This window comes from Mauremys mutica, chromosome 1 (assembly GCF_020497125.1).
Source record: "Mauremys mutica isolate MM-2020 ecotype Southern chromosome 1, ASM2049712v1, whole genome shotgun sequence".
Lineage (NCBI taxonomy): Eukaryota > Metazoa > Chordata > Testudines > Geoemydidae > Mauremys > Mauremys mutica.
The window spans coordinates 309,252,056-309,273,353 of NC_059072.1; the positions used below are offsets into that span (position 1 = coordinate 309,252,056).

The 21,298-nt window shown below is 43.7% G+C and overlaps 1 protein-coding gene across 2 annotated transcripts in view; it reads left to right on the plus strand.

The window, feature by feature from the left end:
- Nucleotides 1-1,114: 1,114 nt before the first annotated feature.
- Nucleotides 1,115-21,298, plus strand: part of THSD1 (thrombospondin type 1 domain containing 1) — a 38,076-nt gene continuing 17,892 nt past the window's right edge. Inside the window, exons 1-3 of one of the 2 annotated variants that reach the window (XM_045014767.1) lie at nucleotides 1,115-1,325; nucleotides 4,987-5,302; nucleotides 10,574-10,712. In XM_045014767.1, the coding sequence (XP_044870702.1) occupies nucleotides 10,655-10,712 (58 nt within the window). In that variant the 5' untranslated portion in view covers nucleotides 1,115-1,325; nucleotides 4,987-5,302; nucleotides 10,574-10,654. Of the gene's footprint in view, nucleotides 1,326-2,155; nucleotides 2,175-4,986; nucleotides 5,303-10,573; nucleotides 10,713-21,298 lie in introns of those variants that run through there. The other variant, XM_045014777.1, reaches the window with a different exon arrangement.

Here is a 21,298-nt window from a genome sequence, read left to right on the forward strand (position 1 = left end):
TGATTTTTCAGAGGTGCTGACACTCATGGCTCTCGGTGCTTTTAATGGGAGCTGTGGTATGGTGCTTCTGAAAATCAGGCCACTGATGTAGGCAGCAAAATGTTTTTGGTGCTTAACTTTTGGCAAGCAGGTTTGAAAATTTTGGCCATCATGCTTTGAAGAGTCAGTTTAAATGGTCATTGTGTCCTGGTTCTAACGTGTATTGCGTCCGGTTTATTCTCCACACCCCCAGACCCAGCAGCATAAGGCACAAAACCCAGAGGAGTTCAGGAGAAGACAGGGTCAGGCCATTTGGCTGAGGGCTGGTGGAATGTGTGTGGTATTGGCACTTGGCATTGAGATCCCAGCCCCCCTGCCAGCCCATCCTTTTCTGTGTGTTTGCTTTTCCCCTAGGAGAGTAGCATTTACTTTGAAGTAGATGCTGGAGATGCACATTTAGTTCTTGGACCACCTGGATCATGTGGACTAAAAATAACTCTAAAACAGTTCATCCAGGCTGATCTCATTTGCTCTCAAGGTGGGAGGCTTGGACTGAGGAAGACTCAGTACTGAGAAGGTTAGTTGCAAATGTAAATGTCTGAAACACAGGGAGAACGGCCACATTAGGTCAGACCAAAGGTCCATCTTACCCACGATCCTGTCCACCGACAGTGGCCAATGCCCGGTGCCCCAGCAGGAATGAACAGACCAGGTAATCATCAAGTGATCCATTTGCTGGCCACTGCCAGCTTCTGGCAGCCAGAGGCTGGGGTCACCATCCTGGCTAATAGCCATTGCTGGATCTATCCTCCATGAATGTATCTAGTTCCTTTTTGAACCCTGTTATAGTCCATAAGGAGTGCGAGAGTTAAACTATTTTGCCTCTGCCTGAATTCACCTTCTGCCCCGAGCCCCGCCTGGCCCAGCTGTGCTGGAATGGGCAGCGTCGGGCTAATAAGCTGCCCGGCCGCTTGGGGGCTGGGTGTGGGATCCAGCTTGTCCTAAGGGGGTCGGTGCATGGGCCAGCAAACTCTTGGGGGCTCGCTCTGTTCGCCGAGCTCGCGGTCCCCGCCCGCTCTCCGGGGGGGCGCTGCAGAGGCGGGAACCTCCCCGCCCCGCCCCGCCAGATCCCGGGCAGGGCGTCCCCGCTTGGGCTTCCCGTCTCCATCCCGCCGCTTCGCCCGGCCAGGGGAGCGCCGCGCCGCGCCGCGGGGGCGTTGACAGGCAGCCGCGGGGAGGGGCGCCCTGAGCCCGGGCCTCGCTCCCCACTGGGCGGCTGCTGCTGAACCCGGCTCCGCGGGAGAGACGCGCCGATGTCTGGCCGCGAGAGGTGTCCCTCCCTTCAGGTAAGGCCTCCCCGTCTCGCCCCTGGACGTGGGCTCTTGTCGGGCGCCCGGCGGGGTTTGCAGACCCTTGCTCTGACCCGGGCGGGCGGGGTGCGTCTGCTCCCCTTCGCCTGGACCCTGCGCGGAGCGCTGGAAACGGGCTCCGCTTGAACCCTCGCCTGCCCTTCGGCTGTGGTGTGGTACGGCAGCAGCTCCCCGGCTCTGGCAGGATCCTCCTAAAGATCCGTGTCCTGCCGGCCAGCAGCCCCCAGGCTTGTGACAGAGTTGTGGGCTGGCTGGCTGGCTCAGTGCATGCACCTAGCAGGGACTTGCCGTTACTGAGCAGCAATTTCCCCAGGCAGAAGGGACCCGGTTCCTGCAAACAGCTACCTAAAGGCTGGTTGTTTCCTCTCGGTTCTCTTCCCTGGCGCTCCAGGCTGCCTTTTTCAGACAACGGGACAGATCCTGCCTTCAGCGGCACCGGTGCAACCTCATTCATATCTGTGGGATTGTAGCAGTTTATCTATCAAGAGAATTGTCAATAATGCATTTCTACAGACCTTTACTTCTTCATAGTAATGAATTTTAATTAAACAAATACTTTTAGTGTCTTTAAAAAAATTCACATGAAAATATTTCCAATATCTTGATGCAAACAATCATATTGACTTTTTTTGTATTCCCTTGGCTAATGTTTGTGCTAGTTAAAAATATAACACACTGCATTTCTCTAACACCTTTTTTCCAACCTCAATTAGTCTTTCTACCACCCCCTACTTTTTTTGTAAAAAAAACAACACTTTTTCACTCATGTACAGCTGTGCCCTCAAGTACAGAAGTTCCTTAAAGCAATGGGACCTGCAGAAAAATGTAAGAATGCAGCTATTTGTGGTTAAAATATTTTAATGTTACGGCATAGAAAAGATAATCTGGAAGTTTAGTGTTAGCCCAGCTAGTCCAAATCTCAATCATACAATATTTGTACCAGTCTTTATCCTTCATCCTTTACCCACTGGACCTTCTTTGAAAACATGTTATGAGAGGTGCTCTGATATTTACCTGTTTAGTCACTGAGAAGCTTCGATAACCCTGCTAACTGAAAATTTATAACCAGTCTACATGGAAATGCACCAAAGGCAAAACAAAACTTCATCTATAGTTGGACTCTTGTTTTTACTGAGCATTGCCTCTCATTTAAACTACTGGATTGAGACTCAGGAGATCTGTGTTCAAGTTCTGTCAGAGGCTTCTTATGAAACCCTGGACAAATCACTTAGGTCTAGATCCTCAAAAATACTTAGGCTCCTAACTTCCATTGGAATCAATAGAAATTAGGAGCCTAAACACCTTTGAGGATTTGGTCTGAATCTCTGTACTTTAACTTTCAATCTGTGAAACTGACATACTTCCCATGGTGTTGTGAAGATCTTCATTAATGTCTGTGAGATGACCAGATACTTCAGTGAAGGGAACCACAGAAGTACCTAGATTGATAAACATGTAGATGTTAACACACAGCACTAGTTAACATGTCCTCACATGATATTATAGACATATTGCCTGTCTACATTTACTGGCAATTCTGGATCTTTCTGTTTCCCTCCATCTCCAAAGTCTCAGACTGCCTGCTTACAGGGTCACTCTGAAGATCAGTAAGCCCCAAATTTGATCTGATTGTTTTTTCTTATCCATTTGCAAAGTCCACATATTAGGGTGACCAGATGTCTCGATTTTATAGGGACAGTCCCGATATTTGGGGCTTTGTCTTATATAGGCACTTATTACACCCCACCCCGTCCTGATTTTTCACATTTGCTGTCTGGTCACCCTACCCCATATTGTTATGTTTATAGAATACATGATGGTGTATAGTTGCACAAAGGCTCTATTGGCATGGATTTGGGCCAAGTTATGGGGGTTGTCCAGAAAGAGTACTCATCGGAACTCTATACCCCCCATGTGTTGTTTGTTTTTAAAAGGGAGTTTAGAATCTTGTTTAGTTCAACATTAATTTTATTGGTACTACATTTTTCTTATTATTTTGACTAAAATTTGTCTGTGTTTCCTTATGCTCCCCCATCTGTTTGTTATACCAATCTGTTGTCTCTAGTCTTATATTCCAAGCTGTTTAGATACCGTCTTTTTTGTTACATGGCCAGAACAGTGGGGCCCCAATCCATGACTGGAATCCCTAGGTACTAATGTAATACAAGTAATAAAAATAATTAATATAAATTCCAATATCCTTAGTTACAATGTACAGCCTTGGAATAAAAAAGGGGGGAAAAGAATAATAAGTTTTAGAAACCTCAAAAACTATTGAAAACACTGTCCTGTACAGTTCAATATAACTAAAAATTCATATAAAAATAAAATCACTAGAAAGCCTAGAAATCATGGATTCATAGATTCTAAGTGATCACTGTGATCATCTAGTCTGACCTTCTGTGTAACACAAGCCATAGAACTTCCCCAAGATCATTCCTACAGCATATCTTTTAGAAAAAACATTCTATCTTGATTTAAATAATTTTTTCCATTTCTCTCTACATGTTTCTAATGCTTGTGGTTTGTGATTGTTCAGACTCTGGACCAGATTCTCAGTTGGTATAAATCAGTGTAGCTCAATTGATTTCAGAAAAGCATCACTAATGAGTGGAGTTCAGGAAGAATTAAATAGCACAGAAAAGATTTTAAAAGGGAAAGAAAAGAAACCCATAAGGGTAAAAGATTGGATGTTTGAATTCCATCTCTGATGCCACCAAAAGCAATACAGTATATTTAATTCTTGACATTCATTATTTATTCTTGCTTGGAAGTTCTTCCAAATCCCTTGATATATAGTAAACTCATCATTCATTCCTCACAGCAGTCCTTCATATATATGGATGAGATTTCCTTTGATCTCTAAACTAGTTGTAGACGGCCTGAGGCTGAAGGTTGCTGAGCGCCCTAGCCATACTGATGTCAATAAGAACTCAGCACTTGGTGAGATTAGGCCCCAAATGGTGGAAGCAGATTTTACCATCTTTGTAGTAATATCTTTCTTACACATGGCATTTCTAGTGCCATCAATGTCTTTCAGCTGAAGATAAGTCTTCTAATTTGAATAAAACCACATACAATAACAATGCAAAATTGACTTGCTCATATGTCCAGCTCTGATCAGCTTTTGATAAAATATGATGCCACCTAGACTACTCTTTATAATAATGAGTTGAGGGATTATATTAGAAGATCTGAAATTCATAGCAGGTGTTAACCCTTAGGAAATCAGCTAATCCTAAAGGCAGTAAAAGAGATAGTGGTTAAAAATTATTAATCACCTTTCCTGAAGTACAGATAAGTAGAACTAAGAGACTTTAAAAAATATTATTTTCTTTTCACTGTTTATACTGTTTGCATTCTTTTCATGTTGGGCAATATAAAGGAACTTGCCAGCCAGTTGCATACTTGTGCTGATATAGAGTTTCTGGTTGATTTCACTCTCAAGTTCTCAAGCACTAGTAAGATGCTTTCAATGTTTAGGTTGCAAAGACTGCGAAGAATATTTATTAATGAACAAACATTAAGGACACTGTTTTTCACCGGATTTAAAAAAAAAATCCTGGCAACATTTCTGTGGGTCTTAGATTTTGTAAAACTTTATTTTCCCTGACCATTTTTATTTTTTTCCTGACAGCGTCCCTGTAAAAACTGGCCAGTTTCCTGATGAGTTGCTAGGGGGCAGTATTGTGTGGATGACAGAGCTGCTGCGGAGGAGAGGCCTAATCATGAGTCTTAAGAGGAGCCAGTCCAGACTTGACTCTATTCACTTGCCTGTCTCCGGAACCCCTCACATCCTCCAAGCCTGTCTGCCCAACGTGCCACTCCTCCACCCGCTTCTTGGTCCCACCCTGCTCCTGAGGCTAAGAAGTTGCTGAGGACAGGGAGACACTGGCATAGTGTCAGCATCGCATCTGAGCGGAGGAGCAGGAGGGAAGTGGCTGATAGCTCAGGTGAGATGAATGGATCTCTTTGTCTATTGCAGAGGAGGGGTGGGGTTTCCAGGCTTCTCAGGGTGCACAGAGGGGAGCGAGAGAAGATTGGGGATCTGAGAGGGAGGAGGAGAGTGAGCACTTGCTGTTGGGAGAAGTGTGGGAGCCACTAAAACTGCTGCTCCCCCCATTACCACTGTAGTAGGTCAGAATTGTGAGAGTGGAAAGATGTTGCTTTAAGTCAAGTTCATTTTATAACCTTATTGAACTAAATCCTCAAGTAGTGTTTATTAAGTATCTGTTTAATTATTGAAGGCCCTTTATTAAAGGAAGTGTAGTATATAATCTGCTTTATATGAAGCCTTACGTTCCTTTACAAAGAGGGAATATTTGCTGCATAATATAATGATTCACCTACAGAAGCTTGTAATGAACAGGTATTTGTGCCATCACCAGGGGCGGCTCTAGGATTTGCGCCGCCCCAAGCAGGGCGGCACGCCGCGGGGGGCGCTCTGGCGGTCACCGGTCCTGCGGCTCCGGTGGACCTCCCGCAGACGTGCCTGCGGCGGGTCCGCTGGTCCCGCGGCTCCGGTGGACCTCCCGCAGGCACGCCTGCGGATGCTCCACCAGAGCCGCGGGACCAGCGGACCCTCCGCAGGCACGTCTGTGGGAGGTCCACCGGAGCCACCTGTTGCCCTCCTGCGGGACGCCGCGCCAAGCATGCGCTTGGCGCGCTGGGGTCTGGAGCCGGCCCTGGCCATCACACTGGTTCATGGATCTTTGGAGTTGCTGTAAAAACAGATCCAGAAATTAAAGGAATCCACTGGGTGGTAGAGTTTTCTCTTTTGTATAAAATCAGTAGAGTCAGCAGCATTGCTGTGAAGCAAGAGTCCTGTAATTTTAAGTGTGTGGGAAAGCTCATTTGAATAGGTGAAAACAGTCGATGTACATTTAGCAGGCTGTGTCCCATAAATCCACTTGACTTAAATATACCAGTCTGTCAATATTTGCACCAGGCTGAGAGGGGAGAAAAAGATGCAGCGAGCAATAAGGGGAGAGGATTGAGGAATGTGTAGGGAGCCAGAGGGGGAACAGGAAGAAATGAGAGCAGAGATGTAAATGGTTATAGGACTGAAACTGAAACTCAGAACTTGAAATGTGAGAGGACAAGCTCTTCACTACACTGAGAGTTTTTAGCAGTTTTTTCACAGTTGGTCACCAACTGCTGATGCTCCAGGAGTGCTAGCGAAGGTGAGAGCACTAGTACAGACCGCATGCAAACATTTTTATCACTGTATTGAAGCCTTCTCTGTGCAGATCTAGACAAATCAGTGGCAAGCACGCTGGCACTTGATCTATACTAGTGCTTCCACCAGTTGAGCAGCATTGGTACTAGGTCTGTAGTGGGAGAATTTCTAAAATTCTCCATGTAGGTCAGGGTTTCTCAAACAGGGGTCGCCGCTTGTGTAGGGAAAGCCCCGGGCAGGCCGGGCGATGTGTTTACCTGCCCCGTCTGCAGGTCCATCTGATCGCGGCTCCCACTAGCTATGGATCGCTGCTCTGGGCCAATGGGAGCTGCTGGAAGCGGCGCGGGCCGAGGGACTTACTGGCTGCCGCTTCCAGCAGCTCCCATTGGCCCGGAGCAGCGATCCGTGGCCAGTGGGAGCCGCGATCGGCCGGACCTGCAGACGGGGCAGGTAAACACACTGGTCCGGACTGCCCGGGGCTTTCCCTACACAAGCGGCGACCCCTGTTTGAGAAACCCTGATGTAGGTACAGCTTAAAACAATGGCTCTGAACCTTTCCAGACTACTGTACCACTTTCAGGAGTCTGATTTGTCTTCCATACCCCCAAGTTTCACCTCACTGAAAAACTACTTGCTTACAAAAATCAGACATAAAAATACAAGTGTACTGTTACTGAAAAAATGCTGACTTTCTCATTTTTACCATATAATTATAAAATAAATCCACTGGAATATAAATGTTGTACTTACATTTCAGTGTATAGTATGTAGAGAAATATAGACAAGTCATTGTCTATATGATATTTTAGTTTGCACTGATCTCGCTAGTACTTTTTATGTAGCCTGTTGTAAAGCTAGGGAAATATGTAGATGAGTTGATGTACCCCCTGGAAAACCTCTGCGTACCCCCAGGGGTACACATACTCCTGTTGAGAGTCACTGTCCTAAAAGACTGGAAAGGATTTAAGGAGATGATTTTGTTCGGGAGGATTTTGAATAGATGGAAAGGGGAAAGGCGTGAAGAGGGAAGGCCAGAGACGAGAAGGTTGCAATTATTATTTATTATTTGCATTACAGTAGCACCTAATGTCCCCAACTAACTTTGGGACACTCATTGTGCTAGGTGCTGTGCATATGCTTAGTAAGAGAGAATCCTTGCCCTGATAGGTTTATAAACTAAATAAACAAGACAGACAAAGGGTAGGATGGGAAACAGAGGCACAGAGAGATAATAATAATACCTACCTCTTATCTAATGATTTTCATCATTGGATCTCAATGCGCTTTGCACAGGAGGTCAGTATCCACATTTTACAGATGGGAAAACTAAGGCACTCGTCATCACCACCCCTATGCCCAAGACACACACACACACACACACACACACACACACACACACACATCACTCACAGCCACTCCTCACCTCCGATGCACATCCTCCTCCCCCCTCCCCGCCCCAATACACTCACAGCCAACTATCCTGTTCTGTTCATTCCCTCTAAAGCATCTGCCATTGGCCACTGTCAGAAGACAGGATACTGGGCTAGATGGACCTTTAGTCTAACCCAGTATGGCCATTCTTATGTTCTTATGATGGAACGAAGGAATTACCATACAAGACCTATAGTTCACCTGATCTGGTATCTTGTCTCTGATGATGGCCAGTACTATATGTTGCAAAGGGAAGTGCAAGAATACTCATAATAGGCAGTGATGGAATAATCTGCCCATAGGAGAAGTTGTTTCCTAACCTCTGTCAGTTAGCAGTGGATTTATGCCTGGAGGCATAAGGCTTAATTATCACTGTATAATCTGCCTGCTCTCTAATATAATTGTGGATGTTCTCATTACCTATATCAATGTCTAATCCTTTTTAGAATCTTGTTAAGGCCTTGGACTCGGTGATGATTACATTCTTCAGACATGTGTGGCTTTATTATCAGATTACCCTTTACTTATTGCTTTGCCAAGCTGTGCATGCTACTATTAATCAGTCTCTCTGCTGGGTCAGAGAATGTGGAGGAAAGATGGACATGGGGAACACAAGAGACGAAACTAAGAAAATAACAAACTTTTATGTGATATTCCTCCTATGTTCTAGATCAATGACTTTAACAATCTTGTTGATATTAAATGAATTCACTGTTTTTATTATTACTGACAAATTGAATGGTCTGCATTGTGACTGAGACACTTAAAACTGTCATCTTTGTGGTCTTCCCCCATCTATTGGTTGTATCTACCTGTTTTCTCTCATCTTAAAGTTATATTATAAACTCTATTGAGCCAGAAATCATTCTTCATTGTGTTTGTACAGTATCTAGCATAGTGAGGAAGACACCATTGTAATGCAAATAATAATAATTGCCTTGCTTTGATAATAGTGTCTTTTGGAAAGGTCTTATCTTTTGGGTTGATTGTAACGTCCTTTTCAAACAAATTGTTGCTGCTGCTATCATAGTCCTCCTCTACTTATTTTTACTACTCTCTTCATGGAGATTTACTTGATGCACTTGAAAACAAAATTGTGATTATTCTGATCTATATAAGTGGAACAAAAATAAAAAATATGCATTGTAGGATGAATTTTCAAAAATAGCATCTATAATTGTGGCACAATCAATTGCAGGTGAAACTGAAAAAATTTAGACTTAAAATATCTGATATCACCAATAAAATAGATGGGGAAAACGCCAAACCTTAGCACCTTCCTTCTGTGATCAATATCAAGGATCTGCAAACAAATTGTAGCTCTAACAGTGATTATTAAATATATTGATAAACCTGAACCAAAAGGGCAGTTTCAGAATCAATGACAGATTTGTATTGATTCATTTTCTGTGCTAATGAGGATTTTCTTAAACACAAACAAAACAGTTAACAGAAAGTGAAGTTATCAATGATTTTATATATGCAAACACTGGAATAAATTGCCTAAGGAGGTTGTGGAATCTCCATTATTGAAGATTTTTAAGAGCAGGTTAGACAAACACCTGTCAGGGATGGTCTAGATCAGGGATCGGCAACCTTTGGCACGCGGCCCATCAGGGAAATCCGCTGGCGGTCCGGGACAGTTTGTTTACCTGCAGCATCCGCAGGTTTGGCCAATCGCAGCTCCCACTGGCCGCGGTTTGCCGTTCCAGGCCAATGGGGGCTGCGGGAAGTGGCATGGGCCGAGGGATGTGCTGGCCGCCACGTGCCAAAGGTTGCCAATCTCTGGTCTAGATAATACTTACTCCTGCCAGGACTGCAGGGAACTGGAGTAGATGACCTCTCGAGGTCCCTTCCAGTCCTACGATTCAATGAACACTAGCAATAATCCCTCAATATTTGTGTGTGCAGAGGTCAGAATCCATGTTGTATTCTCGATTTTAACCAATTTGTACTTTGTAAATTATGTTGCTTTAGCACAGCAGTTCTCAAACTGTGGGTCGTGACCCCAAAGTGGGTTCCGATCCTATTTTAATGGGGTTGCCAGGGCTGATGTTAGACTTTCTGCGGCCCAATGCCTGGGGCCGAAGAGCAAGGGCTTTGGCCCAGAGAGGCGGGACTTGGGCTTCAGCTTTGGCCCCCACCCTCTCCCGAAGCAGCAGGGCTTGGGCAGGCTCAGGGTTTGGTCTCCCTCTGGGGGTCATGCAGTCATTTTTTTGTCAGAAGGAGGGTCACGGTGCAATGAAGTTTGAGAGCCCCTGCTTTAGCGCAGCCAGATCCTTATGTAAAAGCTGACTACAGCAGTCATTGCAATGGGATTGCTATCCAGGTCTTAACAGGATGGTTGAAAGGGTAAAGCAATAAGAAAATCTCATTGTTCTGATACAGAAACTGACATTTGGGAGGTGAACTTTGTTATATACTGAATTGTAGCCATGCATGTCTAGGTGCACTGGACATATGTAGATGATTGTAAGATGGATAGAAGAGGAGATATTGTTAAATAATAATGCATTAATTACTTGAAAAACTTTTGACAAATAATGTTCAGGGTTTTTTCCTTTTATGAAGCAAATTCAAAAAGGTTCTAATTTTTTGAAATTTTAATTTTCAGGTGTTCTTGAAAAAAGTGTGTGTGCTTTGAGGGTGGAAAAGGACATGAGGAATAAAAGGACCTGGGAGCCCACTGTTCAGAATGAAACAGATGTTGAAAGATTTTTCAAATCTATTGTTAGTTGTGCTCTGTGATTATGGTGAGTATTGTAACTCTGAAAGGAGTACTGTAGATATTTAACTAAAGTAATTTAAAAATGTTAATGTGTAGTGTTGTTAACAGATGAAGTGGTGCATTGGGAACATACACAGAATCCATCTCAGGAGTGCCCAGAAATATAGTCTTGGACTTGTGAAAAATGTAAATGACTTAAATAAAGTCTGTATTTGTATCAGAACAGAAAGAGGACCTTCTCCAGCTGTGGATTTGTTCAGAATAAGAAATAGAATATACTGAACAGATTTCTGTGGTTATCAGAAAGCAATCCTAGCTGCCATCAGTAACTAACTGAGCAATGTTATATGGCAAACCTTCTATATCACTGTATTTCACATAATAAGGAAGTGGGGGAATGTAGAGCAATGAAAATTTTTTCCAATGCACCTAAGTGTTGTAGGAGCCTAAATACCAGTTTTCAAATGTAACAGGCACCTAGGTGATACAGAACATTGACTTTTCAGAGAGACATGAGTTACTAAGTGTCTAACTCACTTTGAAAATGAAAATCTAAGTCACTTAAATGTTTTGAAAATGTTATCCCTAACATTTAAATTAAGTGAAGTTGGTATTTTGACTCTCAGTAAATTTTCAAGCTCAAGCAAGAAAATTAAGCCATGAATTGCCTAACCTTCGTGTACAGCCTTGAAAAGTTTGGAGTCCTGATTTAGTCTGCTTCTATGGATGTGGTGTGTGGTAACAAGCTTCACACTGGCTAAAAAGATGAAGACCAGGTATAAATGGTGCAACATTTACAGCTATTTGCTCTCAAAATATGTGCGAAAAAAACTGAATTACAGACAGTTATTAAATACTGCACCTGCCCCGTTACACAAACCCACATCTTTGCTTCCAGCACTATGACAAGAGATCAGTTCTACATTTAACAAGCCTTTCAACTGTACTAATTTGGAATGTAATCTAGCTCACAGTAGAAATGGGGACGTTTGTTTTTTGTGATGGCATGTAGCTGTCAACTCCCTGTCATTTTAATCAGACAACTTTAACTAGAAAACTTAACAATACAATATTGAATGAGAGACACGGTGAAGATAAATGATTAATCCATATATGTCTGGGTGAAATGAAATATTACAATGTCTACAACTTTTTGAGGGGACAACCGTGCATACAAACATTACCTAGTTAACCCACAAACATAAAAGCCATGATTCCTACACTAAATGGAACTTTGTTCAATCAGTCTAATTACAAGGTAAGGCTAGGGATGCTAAATCCTCATGATAGCATTTTTTATCATTTTAGCTCTTGTAGTGACAATATTTCTAATATAAAGAATACTCCATGGTCCAGAAAATAACTGCCAAGCAATTCTGTATATACACTCATTTGATTTATTGTCACACACATCTGTTTCTACCCATCTTTTCACCCATCTGTTTCCTTCCCATCTCTCTACACCAGAAGTACATACTAAAAATACCTGTATAATCTGGAAGATTACCTTGCAGTAAAATAAAATCTTCTTCTTAAATCTTATCATCATTACTAAGATGTACACTTTTTAAAAATCTGACTGCCAGCAAAATACTGATAGCTGAGAAGCCTAATTTGATTTAAACATAATTTAAAAATAAAATAAAATAAATTATTTGCACTTAGGAAAAAAAACTCTGATCGCAATAGCAGCCAATTCTTGCGGTAACCACACTGGCAGGTCATTGGCATCACAACCAGGACCCACAAAAGGCTGAAAACAACCCAAGGCAGGCTATCCATATTATTGTGACCAAATTCTGGCGAGTGATGCACCCACATTCATACCAGAAAGTAGCAGCAGTATGCAATGGAAACTGCCTGCTCATATTCTGGCCCTTCTGAAAGTCATGAAGTGACTGCTCTGTCAGTGTATGACCAGAATATTCCTACTCTTATACAAAGATAGGGAAAGGACACTGTGCACTTGGGCTAGTCTCGGTCAAAGTGCACCAACACAATGACAGCTGCCCCCAGTAATGCCCAATTTCCAAGACTTACCATATGATTCACATTGAAGTCAATGGCAGGCACATCACTAAAACCCCATGGGCATAGGTACTCCACCTCTCTGAGAGGTGGCAACTAGGTTAACAGAAGAATTCTTTCATCAGCCTAGTGCTGTCTACACCAGGGGTTACGTTGGTATAGCTACATCTCTCAGGGATGTGGATTTTTCATACCCCTGAGAAATATGGCTTTACTGATGTAAATTCCTAGTGTAAACCGGGCCTTACAGTACTATACAGTCTGGGAATAGGAATCAGGATGGTATTATAAGAGACACAGGTAGCAATGCATATAGTTAAGGTTCATAGAATCATAGAATCTCAGGGTTGGAAGGGACCTCAGGAGGTCATCTAGTCCAACCCCCTGCTCAAAGCAGGACCAAACCCAACTAAATCATCCCAGCCAGGGCTTTGTCAAGCCTGACCTTAAAAACCTCTAAGGAAGGAGATTCCACCACCTCCCTAGGTAACCCATTCCAGTTCTTCACCACCCTACTAGTGAAAAAGTTTTTCCTAATGTCCAACCTAAACCTGCCCCTCTGCAACTTGAGACTATTACTCCTTGTTCTGTCATCTTCTACCACTGAGAACAGTCTAGATCCATCCTCTTTGGAACCCCCTTTCAGGTAGTTGAAAGCAGCTATCAAATCCCCCCTCATTCTTCTCTTCTGCAGGCTAAACAATCTCAGTTCCCTCAGCCTCTCCTCATAAGTCATGTGCTCCAGCCCCCTAATCATTTTTGTTGCCCTCCGCTGGACTCTCTCCAATTTATCCACATCCTTCTTGTAGTGTGGGGCCCAAAACTGGACACAGTACTCCAAATGAGGCCTCACCAGTGCTGAATGGAGGGGAATGATCACATCCCTCGATCTGCTGGCAATGCCCCTACTTATACAACCCAAAATGCCATTAGCCTTCTTGGCAACAAGGGCACACTGTTGACTCATATTCAGCTTTTCGTCCACTATAACCCCTAGGTCCTTTTCTGTAGAACTGCTGCCCAGCCATTCGGTCCCTAGTCTGTAGCAGTGCATGGGATTCTTCCGTCCTAAGTGCAGGACTCTGCACTTGTCCTTGTTGAACCTCATCATATTTCTTTTGGCCCAATCCTCTAATTTGTCTAGGTCCCTCTGTATCCTATCCCTACCCTCCAGCGTATCAACCACTCCTCCCAGTTTAGTGTCATCTGCAAACTTGCTAAGGGTGCAGTCCACACCATCCTCCAGATCGTTAATGAAGATATTGAACAAAACCGGCCCCAGCACCGATCCTTGGGGCACTCCACTTGATACCGGCTGCCAACTAGACATGGAACCATTGATCACTACCCGTTGAGCCCGACCATCTAGCCAGTTTTCTATCCACCTTACCGTCCATTCATCCAGCCCATACTTCTTTAACTTGCTGGCAAGAATACTGTGGGAGACTGTATCAAAAGCTTTGCTAAAGTCCAGAAATAGCACAATACTTTCCATTATAAGACCCTTTTTTCAGTTGCTTATAGCATTGCCAAGCTTAAATCATTTCGGCTGAAATCTTCCATCTTGTATGTCTGCCTGAGGCTGATTTTTCACATTTCAGCTAAAATGATTCATCTCTTTTCAAGAATGAGATTGTTTGGCCCAGTTAAATAATTCTTTCAACCCTTTTGTTGAGAAACTCTAGCACGTCTGTCCTATGGAGCAGTAACCTGACATTTGGCTGGGAGGACACCCTTGTGTCAGGGATGTGCCTTTTGCTGTTCCCTGTGAATATTTGCCCAAATCTGGCCAATTGCTAAGCACCTGAAAAATCACACATCACCCATGCTAAGTAGAGACTGTTAGAATTTTGTAGCTAAATTCTCTAAAGATTCTGCCTGTACTGAGAATGCTTTAGCCCCTCATAACTCTTATTTATCAACCAGACTGCAAAAGCAAGTGACTGAGCATGCACCATTCCAGAGCTGGACTGTCCCTGAAATTGCTCCTCTTGGTTTCCAAGGGTCATTGTGGCATTGAACATTGGAGCTGAGAGTAGAAGGCAGGAGTGGAAGACCGAGAGTGAGCAGAGGGGGACAAAAGACTGGAGGAGGCAGGAACACAGATTTGAGAGAGGGAGAGGAATGGGAGCAAAGGATGAGGGAGGATAGGAGTAGGGGTGGGGGATAAGGGAAAATCCTAGGGACAGGCAGAAACTGAGGAAAATGGGTAATGGGAAAGAGCAGAGGGAGAAGAAAGTATAGGAGTAGAAAGGGACTGGGAGAAGCTGGGTAAAGGAGCAAGGTACAAGGGTCTGTAACCACTATATTACACTCTTCTAGAGAACCTGGAATGGACCCTTTATTCCTGACACTTACCATTCCTTTGCTGTCCAGCAAATACCTGTGAAACCCACTGGCAAAATGTGTGTCTGATCCCAGTCTAGTGGCTGGTCCACATTGAAGATAACAGCCTACTATTGCAACCAGTTCCTCCATTAGCTTAAATAATAGAGGACTATGCTATGGATCTAAAAATCCCCACCCTGCTGATGACCTGTGTTGGGCATCAGTATGGTTCCATATGATGGATTATTTTTGTCTTTCAATTTTTAAATGTATTTAAAAAATTAGGAAATTATTAGAGCTGGTTCGGAATTTTTCAACAAAATATATTTTCATTGCAAAATGTTGATTTTTGTCAAATTGGAAATTTTATTTGTGTGAAAGGGTTAAATGAAAAGTTCAGATTTTTTGTTAAAACTGACTTTAAATTAACTTACATTTCAAAACATAGTAAAAAAAAGTTTAAAAGGATCAACATTGAAATAAAATGTTTTAAAATGATCAAAACAAAATGTTTGAACCCAATTTTTTTTTTCAATTTTTAGTTTGTGAAAATTTTTGAGATTTTGACTTTTCATCCTGATTCAGGCCTAGGAAAGTTTTCAAAATCTTAGAAATCTTCATGAGATGGGAAAAGCATTTCCTGCTCAACTCTAGAAATTACATTTAAAAAGAAAACTATGTTAAAGAACACTATGGTTGCAAAGAAATTAGAAAATGTCAGAATTTAAGGTAGCCCTCTTGTGCATTGTGATTAGGGGTCTACGAAATTCGTGGCCGTGAAAATCGTGTCATGTACTGTGAAATATGGTCTCCGGCCACCCAGCTCTGAAAGCAGAGTGGGTGCCAAGCTCTAAAGGCAGCAGTGTGGCCAGCAGCAGCACAGAAGTATGGGTGGCATGGTATGCCACTCTTCCTTCTCTGCTGCTGCTGGCGGCGGCACTGCCTTCAGAGCTGGGTGCTCGGACAGCGGCCGCTGCTCTCCTGCCACCCAGTTTCAGTCAGTGCTGCCAGCAGCAGCAGCAGAGAAGTAAGGGTGGCAATACTGTGACCCCCCCCAATATGCTTGGGCTTGGCTACACTTGCAAGTTGCAGCGCTGGTAGAGGCTTTCCAGCGCTGCAATTAGTAACCGTCCACACCTGCAAGGCACATCCAGCGCTGCAACTCCCTGGCTGCAGCGCTGGCTGTACACCTGGCCGGGTTGGGGTGTAGCGATTGCAGCGCTGGTGATCCAGCGCTGCTCATCAAGTGTGGACACACACCAGCGCTTTTATTGGCCTCCAGGGAATAAGGAGATATCCCAGAATGCTTTTAACTAAATTACTCCCTTTGTTTTGTTATGCAGCCTCTCTTTGTTTTGTTGTGAACCTCCGGAGCTCCGTTTCTACCGGAGCTGCTTATCAGCTCCTGTTTGCTGTGATCAGTCTGTGAACAATCAAATGAGATCCTCCTCCCTGTTGTGAACGAGCTCTGTGGAGCTCCTCCGTTGCCGCTGCTGCTATCTAAAAAACAAACAAAGCTCCTGTTTGCTGTGATCATCTGTACCTGGCTGTAAACAATCAAATGAGAGGCAGGCAGGGAAACAGTGGGGAGTCGTGTTGCCTGCAGGCTGTTTGCAATTAAGAGTTAAGACTAAGGGGTCGGAAAAATGTTCTGATTTTTCAAGTCAGGAAGCTAACACACAGTGTTGGCTCCAAAAATCCACTCTCTCTCTCTCCCCCCGCTCCCTGTCACACTAGACCCCACTCCACCCCCCTCTTTTGAAAAGCACGTTGCGGCCACTTGAACGCTGGGATAGCTGCCCATAATGCATCACTCCCAACAGCGCTGGAAATGCTGCAAATGTGGCCACACACCAGCGCTGGTAGCTGTGAGTGTGGCCACACACCAGCGCTGCTCCTACACAGCTGGATGACCAGCGCTGCAAACCGTAAGTGTAGCCAAGCCCCTTGTGATCCCTTTTTGGGCTGGGGCCCCAAATTTGAGAAATTCTGCAGAGAAATCACACATTTTTTTTGTGGGTTGGTCATGGCATGAATTACAAATTTCATGGTTGTGTAACACATCCACAAAATTTGCTATTTATGCTGTGATCAACTCATGAAAAATATGTGGTTTCTCCACAATTTAATTAGCCCCCTAATTATGATACAATCTTTAAATATATGACCACATACCTTTTTTTCCACAGGACCTCAGACTTATTCAGTGCGCAAGTTGGACCTACTCTGGGAATGAATCAGGGTTGTGTAGCGAATGAGGCAATTTTCTGTAGGACCCCTTCCTCATTGTTACAGAACTTGTAAAGTGTGTAGTGAGTGAGGCAGGGAATTGCAGGAAGAGAGAGAGTAGAGAGTTTCATGGATAAGGCAGTTGAATGGTGCCCTGGAGAAGTGGATTCTATCCCTGCTTCTTCACAGAGTTTCTTTGTGATGCTGGGCAAGTCACGTAAGCAAAAATTCTCACAGCTGGCCAGTGTCTGCTCCTCACGTTCAGAGTGCCTGATTTGCCAAAGTACTGAGTGCTCACAACTGCAAGTGAGTCAATGGGAGCTCTGCTCTGGACATATAAAGGTCTATAAAATGCTAATTATTCTGAAAAATCAGACAGTAACCTTCTGAAATTGGACATCAACATTTAGCTGACACCTTTGACAATATTTGCCTTTAAATCTGTGCCTTGGTTCCTTATGTGTAAAATGGAGATAATACCGCCTCACTTCACTAGGGTATTGTGAAGATAATTTATTATTATTCATGTTTGTAAAGCACTAAGATACTATGATGAGAGCACCATAGAAAAGCCCAATGAATAATTCTGTATGATCAGTGTAGGGTTTGGATGGTATGCAGTAAATAAGGCCTGGGACTACACATTGAATGATGGGGATAAAAGGAAATATTCAATAACTACCCATTCAGGGAGCACCATCCATCCAGGGCACAGAGTGAAACACGGTCATGTGGAGAAAATAGTATATAATCATATAATTCAAGATTGTATCATAATGCATATGCACAATGGAGCTGAAGTGATGTTGCACAGGCAGTGTTATTTCAGACATTTCCTAACTTTTGAATGCTTGACTTTGCAACCTTAATGTTCTTCCAACATTGTTTTTTAATGTAATTATAAATAAGGCTAAGATTTTGTCACGGATATTTTTAGTAAAAGTCACAGACAGGTCACGAGCAAAACAAAAGCCATGACCTGTCCCTAACTTTTACTAAAAATATCCCTGACAGAATGGGGATCTGCAGATCATAAGAACATAACATAAGAACAGTCATACTGGGTCAGACCAAAGGTCCATTTAGCCCAGTATCCTGTCTACCGACAGTGGCCAATGCCAGGTGCCCCAGAGGGAAGGAACAGAACAGGTAATCATCAAGTGATCCATCCCTTGTTGCCCATTCCCAACTTCTGACAAACAGAGGCTAGGGACACCATCCCTGCCCATCCTGGCTAACAGCCATTGATGGACCTATCCTCCATGAACTTACCTAGTTCTTTTTTGAACCCTGTTATAGGATCCCCACACTACTTCAAGCTGGGCAGCTGCAGGGACTAGGAGCTGCCTGTAGCCGCTGGGGTCAGTGGGGTACCCCTGCCACCTGCAGTGGGGGCTGGGAACTCAGGGGTTCCCTGCCACCTGCAGTGGCCCAGGAACTTAGGTTCCTCTGCAGCAGCCCGGAGCTGCCTGCCACCCCTGGCAGCCCGCAGCAGCCGGGAGATCGGGGGTTCCTTGCCACCCCTAGTAGTGGGGAGCTTGGGGATTTTCCAGCAGCGCTGCCCCTGGTGGCAGGGAGCTGAGGGTTCCCCACTGCCACCCACCAGGGGGTCCCCCTCTGTCCCAGGCAGCAGAGAGCTCAGGGGGTTCCCCTGTGCCACCCTGCAGGAGTGGCGCAGCAGGGGAGTCCTGAGCCCCCAGTGGCAGGGAGCTGCGGGGTGCCACCACCGCCTGCAGCAGCTGGGAGCTGCAGGAAATGCCAGAGACGGCAGAGGTACCCCACAGCTTCCTGCCTCAGTGGGCAGCAGGGGACCCTGCAGCTCCCAACCACTGCAGGCTGAAGTCATGGAGCCCACTGGAAGTCACAGATTTTGTGACTTCCACGACCTCCATGACTAAATTGCAGCCTTAATTACAAACACATACTGCAGATTTTAAAAGTGTGAAGTATTATTCATTTATAATTAATACTTTGCGCTTCTATAGCACCCTCCATCCAAGGATCTCAAAGCATTTTACAGATATTAGCGAAATAAGTCTCACAGCACAGCACCCTTGGGAGGCAGATAAGTGTCATTCTCATTTTGCAGATAACTTCTCTGTGCCTCAGATTCCTAAGTGAGTTGCCTGTGGTCTCACAGGAGAATTATAGCAGAACTGGGATTAGAACTGTGATCTCTCTAGGTCCTGTGGGTTAGATACTATCTTTCCCTGCTAGTCAAAGCATGTTTCAGAATAATTTGGTAACCGGCACAAGCATGGTCATGCCACAATAAGATGTAAAGTAAAACCACTCAGTTTATAATTAAATGATGTCATTTCAACATGCTGCACCACATCTTAGGAAAAAATGCTGCAGTTACTATTGCTTTTATTTTCAGCTCTTTCACTCCTCAAGCATCTCTTGTGATGCAAATGAGTAAAATAAAATGAGTTTTTCAAAGAGACCTTATTAAGGGAACAAGAGCAAACCACTGCATAGGAAAGATAGGAAGTATGGCAAGAGACCACTCTGGCTTAATCAAGAGATCTTCAATGATTTGAAACTGAAAAGAGAGTCCTACGAAAAGTGGAAAGTAGGTCAAATAACAAAGGCTTAATGTAAACAAATAACGCAAGTATGTAGGGACAGAATTAGACAGACCAAGGCACAAAATGAGATTTTACTAGCTAGAGACATAAAGGGTAACAAGAAAACATTCTATAAATACATTAGAAGCAAGAGGAAGACCAAGGACAGGGTCGGCCTGTTACTCAATGAGGGGGGCGGGGGGTGGGGAAATAATAACAGAAAATGTGGAAATGGCAGAAGTGCTAACAGACTTTTTTGTTTCAGTTTTCTCCAAAAAGGTTGGTGGCAATTGGACGTCTAACATAGTGAATGCCAATGAAAATGAGTTAGGATCTGAGGCTAAAATAGCGAAAGAACAAGTTAAAAATTATGTAGACAAGTTAGATGTCTTAATGTCACCAGGGCCTGATGAAATACATCCTAGAATACTCAAGGAGCTGACTGAAGAAATATCTGAGCCATTAGTGATTATCTCTGAAAACTTGGGGAAGACAGGAGAGATTCCAGAGGACAGGAAAAGGGCAAATATAGTGCCAGCCTATAAGAAGGGAAATAAGGAGAACCCGGGGAATTATAGACCAGTCAGTTTAACTTCAGTAACTAGAAAGATAATGGAGCAAATAATCAAGCAATCAATTTACAAACACCTAGAAAATAATAAGTGATAACTGTCAGTGGTAATGGATTTGTCAAGAACAAATAATGTCAAACCAACCTAATAGCTTTCTTTGACAGAGTAACGAGCCTTGTGGATGGGGGGAAGCAGTAGATGTGGTATATCTTGACTTTAGTAATTTTTTGATACTGTCTCACATTGACTTTCTCATAAACAAACTAGGGAAATACAACCTAGATGGGGCTACTATAAGGTGTGTGGATAGCTGATTGGAAAACCATAGTTATCAGTGGTTCACAGTCAAGCTGGAAGGGTATATCGAATGGGATCCTGCAGGAATCAGTCCTGGGTCTGATTCTGCTCAATATTTTCATCAGTGATATAGATAATGGCATTGAGAGTACACTTATAAAGTTTGCTGACAATACCAAGCTGGGAGGGGTTGCAAGAGCTTTGGTGGATAGGAATAAAATTCAAAACGATCTGGACAAGCTGGAGAAATGGGCTGAAGTAAATAGGATGAAATTCAATAAGGACAAATGCAAAGTACTCCACTTAGGAAGGAACAATCAATTGCACGCATGCAAAATGACTGCCTAGGAAGGAGTACTACGGAAAGGGATCTTGGGGTTATAGTGGATCACAAGCTAAATGTGAGTCGAGTGTAACACTGTTGGAAAAAAAAAAGCAAACATCATTCTGGGATGCAGTAGCAGGAGTGTTGTAAGCAAGACACAAGAAGTAATTCTTCCACTCTTCTCTCCACTGATAAGGACTCAACTGGAGTATTGTGTCCAGTTCTGAGTGCCACATTTCAGGAATGATGTGGACAAATTAGA